The 11,510-nt window shown below is 45.2% G+C and overlaps 1 protein-coding gene across 1 annotated transcript; it reads right to left on the minus strand.

The window, feature by feature from the left end:
• Positions 1–6,143: 6,143 nt before the first annotated feature.
• On the minus strand, positions 6,144–8,855 carry TBCC (tubulin folding cofactor C). Its single transcript, XM_061146727.1, has one exon. The coding sequence runs from the start codon at positions 8,798–8,800 to the stop codon at positions 7,763–7,765; it is 1,038 nt and encodes a 345-aa protein (XP_061002710.1). The 5' UTR covers positions 8,801–8,855; the 3' UTR covers positions 6,144–7,762.
• Between the last annotated feature and the right edge of the window lie 2,655 nt (positions 8,856–11,510).

An 11,510-nucleotide genomic window follows, 5' to 3' on the forward strand; every position in this document is an offset into this window, starting at 1 on the left:
CTAAAATTTTAATTGGGCTCAGCCGGTGGAAGGCATCATGGAGGAGAGTTTGGAAATTCATGTTGCTCTCCCACCTATAGGTCACAGCAGATTGGCTGCATCCGTCTAGTGAAGGCCACAGCTCTGTCCAGTAGCACGCTCTCTTTCTGGGTTCAGGGAAAAGTTTAGTCCCTTCAGCCCTAAGAGTGATAACAGGTGTTGTACTATCTCTCATTACTTTTCCTAAACTCTGCCCGTGGCTTCATAAATAGCTCCTGTGTTAGGCTCTTCTCAAATTATCCAAGTGTGCCATCTGTTTCCTGCCAGGCCCCTCACTGATACCGTGTGTTTGATTAATGCGTATTAGTTCAGACTAGTTGGAGCATGAAGTGTGTGTGATGAAACAGTAAAACATCATGTAGGAACAGTAGGCTAAAAGCTGGTGGTGAAGGTACTTGCCTTCCAGGCCAGAGAACCTAGCAGGCTCTGGGAATCTCAAAAGGTTTTAGACCAGGAGTGACATGCTTTAAGAAAACGAATTTGGCAGCTGCATGCAGAATGGTTTAGAAACTAGAGCTGGGGAGACAAATTAGGAGACAATTAACTATTACAGGAAGATAACATTTTGTAACTTTCAGATTGGCAAAGACCCAAAAATTCGATAGCACAGTGTGTCGGTAAAGATGCGAAGAAATAGCACTCTTGATCTTTGATAGTGAGTGTTTAAATTGAGAAATCTTTTCAGAAGGCAATTTGATAATGTCTGTCAACATAGAAGTGGGTGGCAGAGGAAGAAATGGTTAAATAGCATCGCGGCCTCAATGGACATGAATTTGAGCAAACTCCAGGAGGCGGTAAAGGACAGGGGAGCCTGGCATGCTGCAGTCCATGGGGTCGAAAAGAGTCAGACACGACTTAGTAACTCAACAACAAATCAACATAATAAATGTTTTATAACCTATTGATCCAGCAATTCCATTTGGAGGTACTTAGCCTATTCCTTAATACCCACTGCACACATGCTAAATAATTCATGTATGAGGATACTCATTATAGCATTTTTCTACTGGGTAAAGATTGCAAACAACCTAAATGTTCTTCAGTTGGAGACTGGTTAAATAAGTATGACACACTCCACATAACAGAACACTATATAGCTGTTAAAGAGAATGAGATGGCTACATACTTACGTGGGAAGATCTCCAATATAATGTTAAAGACAAAGGCAAAGTGCCCAAGTGTACACATAGTGTGCTTCTACTGGGGTGGGAGGATAGAAAAGTATATTGCACATAAATTTGTAACTGCACAGACCAAAGAAATACAAAGGAAACAGGTTAAGGGTGGTTGCCCCCTGAAGAAAACTGAATCACTGGGATCAAAAGAAAGAAGGAAATTTTAATTTTTGATGCCTGTAAATGAATGATCTGTTTTGAAAATCCATTGCTCTATCATCTCAGAATCAAACATCTACCTTGTTATCAGTTCCAAAAATTATGTATAGCTTTCTTGGTGAAATAAACACAACTAAAAGATATTCAAATAAAAAATATTTTGTAATAAAGTACTTAAATGCTTGCACAGAATACTGAATTTGGTTACCAGGTGAGGAAGTGGCTTCAAATTATTTGCTTGTTCTTGTCCATCCTCAAGATTCAGAGTGTACAGTATCTGAAAATTTGGAAGGCAGGCCTTTGAAGAGTAAATACTTCCTTCTGTGACTGCTGCAGATCTGAGTAGGTAGTGGGCAGTGTTGTCATCCAGGGAACTCAGACCCTGGGTTGGTGGTTAAGGTACTTAAGTTCCTTCTGACCAGGAGAAGTTATAGTAATAGGGCACGACCCTACTGGAGCTCTCAGGATTTCTCTCTCATGATTGTTCTTTCATTTATCTGATCTTCAACTAGGCTATAACCTCCATCAAGGAAGAGCACACACTTACCTTGCTTACCTTTGTGCTCTTAGCACCTAACGTGGAGAAGGTGTGTAGTGGATGCTCAAATATTTATTCAGTTGAATCGAACATGACTTTTGTGTCATATTGTCCACGCCCTTCCTTTTCTATGTATTTCTTTCTTTCTTTTTGGCTGCACTGGGTCTTCGCCGCTGCCTGGGGGCTTTCTCTAGTTGCAGGGCACCAGCTTCTCACTGTGGTGGCCTCTCCCGTTCTGGAGCATGGGCTCTAGGCACGTGGGCTCAGTAGTTGTGGCGGACCAGCTTAGTTGCTCTTTGGCATGTGGAATCTTCCCAGTCCAGGGATCGAACCCATTTCCCCTGAATTGGCAGGTGGATTCCTATCCACTGTACCACCAGGGAAGTCCATCCCTGTCCTTCTTTGAAACTTAAAGATGGCAAACAATGGACCATTCATCTAATTGTAATGGCCAATTTACTTTCTCTATAAGCAAAGAAAATAGTCAAATAGCGTGAGTGGGTAGTAAAACTTTTGAATTAAATGTAATTTAGCTGTGCAGTTTCTGTGGTGCTATAGTAATTCCATGATGTCTCTAAACCACTGTATTACTAAGAAGTAATATTAGCCATAGGAAGTTGAATCTTTACATCTTACTGTTTTTGTTCATTTCTGCCTGATTAACACAACTATTTTTTTGTTGTTGTTAAATAATGACTCTTGCATGGCAGTCAGAACTTTAGTATTAAAACTTTTAAGTAAATTGACCATTTTCTCCTGTTCTTATGTGGTTGAGACTCTGGAGTGACACTTTTATAATTATACAATACTCACATAATATCGTGGGAGCTTCCCAGGTGGCTTAGTGGTAAAGAATCTGCCTGCCAATGCAGGAGCCACAGGTTGGATTCCTGGGTCGGGAAGATCCCCTGGAGAAGGAAATGGCGATCCACTCCAGTATTCTTTTTTAAATTAATTTTTTTTTTCACTGAAGGATAATTGCTTCACAGAATTTTGTTGTTTTCTGTCAACCACCCCAGTATTCTTGCCTGGAAGATTCCATGGACAGAGGAGCCTGGCAGGCTACAGACCATGGGGTTGCAAAGAGTCAGACACAACTGGGGGACTGAGCACTCACACATGCATCTAATACTGTACTGTTGTATTTAACATAACTGATCATAAATGAAATTTAATAAACTCTGATTGCTTGACTGCTATGCAATTTTATTGCTTTTCCAGAGTTGATCTTAGTGAAAAAATATATGGTCATTAGACTAATTGGTGAATATGCCCTCACTGCAATGATGATTGTCATTAGATTTAATAAAAACTTAACTAAAGTGACTTTAAATCAATGATTTTAATATAGGGGTATGACTTTAATATAGATTTGTTTTCTTTTTGTCTTTGTAAAAAAAAAAAAATCCATCTGAGTTTAAGCATAAGGGAAAGAGATAGGGTCTATCTTCCTGAAATAGAAAGACTTGAGAGGACAGGATGAATAGGTGAGACCTTCTGGAAATGAAACTGACATGATTTGGGCATCACTCATCACTGGCCAACTTGGGGACCAGATGCAGAGTGCAAAAAACGTTGTGCTTGTCTTGTCCAATGTTTTTTAAATACCTGAATTTGTCTGCCGAGTCATCTGGTCCCCCACTCCCAAGTGACTTTTTCTCAGCAGCTTTGCTCATGGACTTCACCAGCTTCAGTTGAGTTCAGTTCAGCCGCTCAGTCATATCTAACTCTGCAACCCCATGGACTGCAGCACCCCAGACCTCCCTGTCCATCACCAGCTCCCGGAGCTTGCTCAAACTCATGTCCATTGATTTGGTGATGCCATCCAACCATCTCATCCTCTGTCATCCCCTTCTCCTCCCACCTTCAATCTTTCCCAGCATCAGGATCTTTCCCAATGAGTCAGTTCTTTGAATCAGGTGGCTAAAGTATTAGAGTTTCAGCTTGAGCATCAGTCCTTCCAATGAATATTCAGGACTGATTTCTTTTAGAATAGACTGGTTGGATCTCCTTGCAGTCCAAGGGACTCTTAAGAGTCTTCTCAAACACCACAGTTCAAAAGCATCAATTCTTCTATGCTCAGCTTTCTTTATAGTCCAACTCTCACATCCATACAAGACTATTGGAAAAACCATATCTTTGACTAGACGGACCTTTGTTAGCAAAGTAATGTCTCCGCTTTTTTTTTTTCTAAGTCTTTATTGAATTTATTACAATATTGCTTTTGTTTTTTTGGCCGCAAGGTATGTGGAATCTTAGCTCCCTGACCAGGGATTGAACTCGTGCCCCTTGCAATGGAAGGCAAATTCTTAACCACTGGACCACCAGGGAAGTCCCTGTCTCTGCTTTTTAATATACTATCTAGGTTGGTCATGACTTTTCTTCCAAGGAGTAGGCGTCTTTTAATTTCATGGCTGCAGTCACCATCTGCAGTCATTTTGGAGCCCCCGAAAATAAAGTCTGTCACTAGACCTGGTAAGCACTGGGTGCCTGGAGAAGAGTGGCATCCTTGAACATGGAACTTGGGTGAGAAAAAAGTGAAAAATGGAGATTTTAACAATATATGGAATTTGAGGGAATTTCCTGATGGTCCACTGGCTAGGATGTGGCACTTTCACTACTATAGGCCCAGCTTCTATCCCTAGCTAGGGAACTAAGATCACAGCCAAAGGAAAACAACAGAGAAAAAGAAAAATAAAAATTTGGCATCTGAAAGGCAGGTAAGCCCAATAAGGGTCGAGGCTAGGGGCACAAACCCAAGACTGTGCACATAGGTTGAGAGTTGAGGCTCTGAGAGAATGAATACAAAAAGAAGCTAAAGGGGACTTCCCTAGTGGTCCAGTGGTTAAGACTCTGTGCTCCCAATGTGGGGGTCTGGGTTCAATCCCTGGTCAGGGAACTAGATCCCACATGCTGAAACTAAAGATCCTGCATACTGTAATGAAGATCTCCCATGCAGCAACGAAAGTCCTGTGTGCTACAGCTAAGACCCGACACAGCCAAATAAGTAAATTTTCTTTTTTTAAAAAACCTAAGTTTTGATGCTCAAAACTTTGGACATCACTTATATTTAAAGGCTATAAATCACCAGAATCCCAATGAAGGGAAGCCATCCTACCGGAAACAGGTTAGAGAAAGCTTATGGTCAAGGAGAGAACTTCAAGGGTAAGTGTAAACTGTACCTCAAACACAAACAGTACACTGTACCTAGAGTAAAAAGGCTAAGTTGAGGGGAGGGGAAGGAGCCAGTAGATTTGGTGATCAAGCCACTAATATACCCACTCCAGTATTCATGCCTGGAAAAATCCCAAACCATGAGGTCACAAAACTGGGTGACTAAACAACAAAGATCATCAAAGCACACTTTCAGCAGAGAAGAGTTAAAATTACAAAGACGGAAAGAGAGTGTAGATATATAGAGTAAGTGGACACAGCTGTGTTTAGATGTCAGACACACAAGAAAGGAGCTGGAGCATCATTCATGACATGTAGGGTGGAGGATCTCAGGATGGGATGTCTTAAAAGATAAAGGCCTGTGGAAAGGGAGTGAGAGCCATGGGAGGCTGGTTCCACGAGGGGAAGAGGAAGCTCTGGGCAAGAGACATGCCTCTAGTGAGGAAGATCAGCAAAGATGGAAATGTTTTCAAATACTGAGGGACACTGGGGGAGCTAGTTGAATAGCCTGTAACTGGTTGGGTTGTCGGCAGAGTTACAGGTACATAATTGTGAACTTAAGAAGAAAGGGGTTGGGACTTCCCTGGTGGTCTAATGGTTAGGATTCCACTGCAGGGGGCCCGATTTCAATCCCTGGTCCAGGAACTCAGGTACCCTCAACAAGCTGGGAGGCGTGGCTGAAAAAAAAGTAGGAAAGGGTCTGGGCAACTCGGCATCATTCAGGAAGGCAGGACAGGCTTTTTGAGCAGCAGAGAAAGCTCGGCTGAGATTAGCAAGCATTACTATGGTTCATACTGCCATGAGGTTTGCAAGAGATTCAAGGTATTTTATTTTTTAGATTAATTAGCAAAGTAAACTTTCCTATAAAAATGATCAGTTCACAGAAATGAATTGCAAGCTCATTAGTGTCACAGCATGGTTTATTCTTGGGTAATTTCCTGACAGTCCAGTGGTTAGGACTCCAAGCTTTCACTGCCAAGGCCCGGGTTCAGTCCCTGGTCAGGGAACTAAGATCCCAAATGCCAGGCTGTGTGGCCAAAAAAGAAAAACAAGCATGGTTTATTCTTTTTTTTTAAACCTTTTTTATTTAAGCATGGTTTATCCTTAAGTGCACTTGTGTTAAACTATCCATCTCAAGGGGTATAGCTTTAGGATACACAAGTTTCTAATGTAAAGATATGGTCGAGGATCTCATTCTATGTTGTCTCTTTTTATTATTAGAATTAATTCTCCCAAGCAAATGATATTTTCCCCTCTTGTTTGTAGATGATACAAATTGTGCAACTGATTAGGATACCTTTTCAAGTTAGTTAATGGTTGAGGAAAAAAATAATCTGCATTCATATCCAGCTAAGGAACCGAGTTTGGCAGCTACATGTGTTTATTGGCTTCACTTCTGCCTGCAGTTTGTCACTCTACCCTGGTTCCTCCTTGTCCTTTATCATTTTGTTTTATTTCACATATCCTAGAAGCCACTATAAATCCTTTTTTGGAACAAAAGAGAACATGTAATATTAAACTTATAAAGACTTGACATATTTAAGCACCTTAATACTTGTAGCAGTTATTAAATAAAAAGCACATCCACAGTTACAAAGCCACTAGACCCAAAACAGCTTTTTGAAAATCATACAACTTTCCATTTAGTAATGAGTCGTAGAGAGCAGAAAGCCAAATTTGTAACAGCAGAGAATTACAGCAAAATGAGTCGAAAAATTAAGACTGAGCCATGTTTGCCTCAGTTCTTTTAGTATATGAGAATAATTAGCACATTATGCCAAAAGCTATTTGCCCTTCTTAATTTTGGAAGCTTTCTTCCCAACTCAATTATCAATATCTAGTAGAGATTAAGAAGCTGGGCTCTGGAGTCAGAGTACCTGGTTTCCATCCAGCCCACCACTCCAGCTGTGTGGCCTTTGGGCAACTTTCTTATCTGTTTCCTTATTTGAAAAATGGTGTTAACAGAATCTACCTCATAAGATTTTGAGGACTTAGTAAGTTTACACCAGTAAGGTGCTTACAATGGTGTCAATAAAATTTTAAGTGCACAAAAATTGGTAGCTATAACTACTGTGGCTTTATGTGTAGTTAAGACTCATGAGGCTCTTGGAGCCCACTGACAAAACTTTGGATCCAAGTCAGTCAATGAGTAGCTGGATGCCAAAAACCCCAGCCAACATGTAGCTGAAGACCAGAGAGAAGTCCTTCCATCGATCCACTAAAAAATACTTATGAAGTTAAACCTGCAAGTCAAAAAAGCTCTTGGTTAATGGCAGTTTAAACAGGTCTAATACCTTAGTTACAGACTAACCGGCTCCTACTAGAGCCCTACTGAATTCGTTTATTAAACAAATATTTATTAAAGGCCTACTTTATCAAGCAATAAGTTTTAAACACCACAAATCATTAAAAACCAACATACAATCACACTTTTTCCCCTTATGGCTTCAAAGTATCACCGTCTAACAATAGGTCCTAGGCAGTACCAAAATAGCAAAATTTCTTTAAAGTGCTACACCTGCCACAAATTTAATGGAAATCAAAAGTAGAAGCCTATCACAACCTCAAAGTCTTAAAATAATGAAAACGAAGCATGACGACAGTAAACTTTGGGGTCCCATGAGTCGGAATCAGTCCCACAGGGAAGTATTTGGTGGAACTGAAGAGTGACAAATGTTCAGTCCCATTGGATCCTTCGCTCTTCTTCAGGAAGAACATTCCAGTTCGGGGAGGCCACATCCCGGGCCAACCAGTTGAAATCGTCAACGTCGTTCCAGTTATTTTTGTTCTTGTCTAAACCAGAGCCCTCGAAGTCCTTGTCGATGCCCGGGTAGCTCCAGGTGTAGGGGGCGAACTGGATCCCGGTGCAGTCCTCCATGATGGCCCTGCTGGTCACCTGCAAGAAGATGCGGGTGTCTTTTGTGGTGTGTACGCGGAGCTGCTGGCAGGCCACGGCCAGCACGCAGTCACTGCAGTCCTCCAGGAACACGGAGGTGGACACCGGGCCGCAGAGCAGCGTACAGCCTTGGGCCTTGGTCAGCCGCAGGGTGTTGGGATTGCCGTAGAGTTTGATCGTGCAGTTTCTCAGTTGGGTCAAAAGGACGTCCTGCTGGTGCAGTTCCTCAGCTCTCTTCTCCAAAACTTGGGACTGCAGATTGGAGAAGCCACAGACCCAGCTGGAGTAGAAATCTCCCTCCTTCTTCAAGGGCGGCGGGGAGGTCAGGATGCCTTCCGCCGCCGGGGCGTCGGGAGCCGAATCTACTTGCGTGGCTGAAGGAGTATCCTTCTTGCGGGTCTTGAAAGCGAAACGCTTCTTAGGCTGAAGCTCCTGGCGCCGCTTGGCCAGGGCCGCCTGCAGCCGCGCCAGCACCTCTTGCGCTTGCCGCAAATCGTAGGCGGCCAGGAACAAAACCGAGTCGTTGATAAGTTTCTGAAGCCCCTGCAACCGAGCGGCCGCCTCCTCCAGCCGCTCGACGGACTCCCCGCTTTCCAGAAGCTCTTCCACGGCCGATCGCTCCCGAGTGAAGGCGGCGGCGAAAAAGTCGCTCTTCTCCCCTTCTACCTCCTGGTCCTGCCGCTTTTGCTTCCGCCTTTCTACCTCCAGTTGCCGCTCATGTTCTCGCTTCTGAAGCCGCTCGGGCACCAGGGTCCGCTCTCGCTGGGATCCCAAGTCCCCGTTCGCTAGGGCAGCTGCGGACAAACCACCAGTCTCCATCTTGACTTCAAGCTTCCTCTCTCCTGCCTTCCTTCCTCCGGGCGCGCCCTTCGCGAGGCCTCTCACCAACGCGCCCTGTGATTGGCCGGGCATGCTGACGTCATACCCCGGCCTTATTTTCCTCGCCCATTGGTTCCTCTGCGTTGGAGGGGGCGGGGATGTGGGGCGGGGCCGACTGACAGAGGGGGTGGGGAGACAAAGGTCCTTGTAGATGGGTGGGGTGGGAGCAGGCGGGGGAAGCTTTTTTTCTTCTTAAAGGGGCAGGACTTATATCCGGGATTGTGGGGTGAGTTGCAGCAGCGGCAGCTGCACATGTGGGTTTGTTTATAAGAACAAGGTTAGAAACTCGCAGGACTCCCCCTCCCCCCCAGCTCCTCCCTACTACCCCCTTACAGGCCGGAGATCCGCAACTGGTGGGGGGAATGTGTGCGTGTGGTGGGTGGATGGGGGGGGACAGGTAGTGGTGAGAAAGATGGAGGGGGGGGGAATATTACACCGCCCGGCCGGCGCGGGTGGAAGCGGCAGCTGGAACAGCTGGCTAGGGAGCCGCTTGCATGTCTCTTGTTTTTTTTTTTTTCCTTTTTCCTTCCACCACCCCTTCCCCCAACCCATTCTTGCCGCCCCTAAACCCTCCTACCCACCCCCGCGCTGCTGCAGTTCCGCGTGGCCTGGGGCTCCTGGATTCCCGAAGACAGTTACCCGGGCGGGAGAAGGGAAGGGCACGTACGGGAGAGACTGAGGTCCTCGCTGCAGCCGGGTCCAGGGGGCCCCGGAGGAGTCTAAAAACGGATTACTATTTGTTTTTTGCCAATTGCTGCAGTCGAAGGGGTGGGGGGTGAGCGCGGGGGGAGGGTGAAACTCCACACCCCCTCCCTCTTCCTCCCACGCCCTAAACCCCCCGGGCCGTCACTCGGTACGCAGCTGGCCGCTGCTGGCCGCGCGGGGGGCGAAACCCCAGCCCAGGACTCGGCGGCAGTCTGTGGGGCCGTCCGTGGTTAGGAAAGTGATGGGGGAAATGTTACATTATTTTTAGAGGTGGTGGGAGGGATTTATCACCGGAAGTAAATGAGCCTCCCCTAAAGTCTGGACCAGCCAGAGGTGTGAGTGGGCAGCCTGGACAGCGCAATCGCTGGCGAAACCCAGAACAGCGGGCTGGGCGAGAACCCGGGCGCGGCCGGCAGCCGGCGCGGGGCACCTCAAGTGCTCGGCTGAGCGCGGGGGCCTCTGACCCTGCCCGTCCTTACAGTCGCCGGTTTCACCCTTATCTCCACCCCTGGTTTCCAACCTCCGTCAGGGTAGTTAACTGCCCGAGAAACTGTCACTTGAAGTGGTACTGATACACCTGCATTTTGATGCAGAAAAAAATGGGAGGAAATGAGAGGATTAAGATTACTCTCCCACTTTTTCAAGACCCACTCTCCTTCTTTCCTTCTCATTTAAAACGAAAACCAAACATAAATTCCCGATTTTCTCTGCTGAAAGTCAGCGCCGGTCACATTGTTTGGCAAATTCCACTCGGGGATGGAATTATTGTGTGTTTGTAGATATGCACCTGATGGAAACGACGTTGCTGAAAACATCTTGTGCTTGCGCTTGTAGTATATATGATAAATTTTAATTTGCTTTGTTTCATGGACAAGATAGATGGAGACTTTTGTGTGTGTGAAGTATGTTTCCAAGGCTGGTGAACGAAATATAACTGGTTATCTTGTCTTTGGGTCATATGGGGGAATGCAATAACTGATTTATTTTGTGGATAATTGATTTAACCAGGGAAGGTTTAGAGAAGGTTCATTTTGCTAGGGAAAAAAAAAATCTGACCTGCCTCCCCTAAGTATTTCAGCAATACAGTCTGTCCCAGCTCCAGTTAAGAAAGTTTGTAGCAAACAAGGTTTATTGGGCTTGGGAGTTGCAACAGGAGTGAGACAACCTTTTGGAATTAGCTACAGTGACCCTGGGGGTAGGGGATAGTGTTGTCTGTATCTGAAGTGCAATGGAAGGCCACTAAACCCTTTGAAGAACTTCACTTCTGCCCAGTGAGCAGTTTGGGCATAAAGTCCAGTAGATTTTGGAAGTCTCCAAGTATTTTAAGTTGGCTAGTTCAGACTTTAATGAGAAAGGGGCAGTAAAGGGCACCTGAACGGGTGAGAATGAATGGGTCACCCTGCAGACCCAGGGTGTGGGAAAGAAAGAAAACGAAGTTGCTCAGTCTTGTCCTACTCTTTGCGACCTCATGGACCGTAGCCCACCAGGCTCCTCCATCCATGGGATTTTCCAGGCAAGAGTACTGGAGTGGGATGCCATCAGTGTGTGGGAGGCACCTTCAAAGACTGATGTGAGGCCCCAGTGGGAATGGACAGGAGTCAGAAGTCTGGTCATTGTGAAGCACTGGCTTGACTGTTTTTTTTTTATAATATATAATGTATTTATCACTTATTATAATATATATCATTTTATAATCTATAGTGTATTTATCATTTATTTTTTATTGTGCTGGGTCTTCATTGCTTTCTCTCGGGCTTTCTCTACTTGCCATGAGTGGGAGCTACCCTTCGTTGCGGTGTGTGGGCTTCACGTGGCTTCTGTTGTGGAGCATGGGCTGGAGGTGTGCCCAGGCTTCAGGAGTTGCAGCCCTCAGGCTCTAAAGCGCAGGCTCAGTAGTTGTGGCACACAGGCTTCGTGCTCCATGGTACGTGGGATTTTCCCAGAC

This window comes from Dama dama, chromosome 7 (assembly GCF_033118175.1).
Source record: "Dama dama isolate Ldn47 chromosome 7, ASM3311817v1, whole genome shotgun sequence".
In the NCBI taxonomy this organism is placed as follows: Eukaryota; Metazoa; Chordata; class Mammalia; order Artiodactyla; family Cervidae; genus Dama; species Dama dama.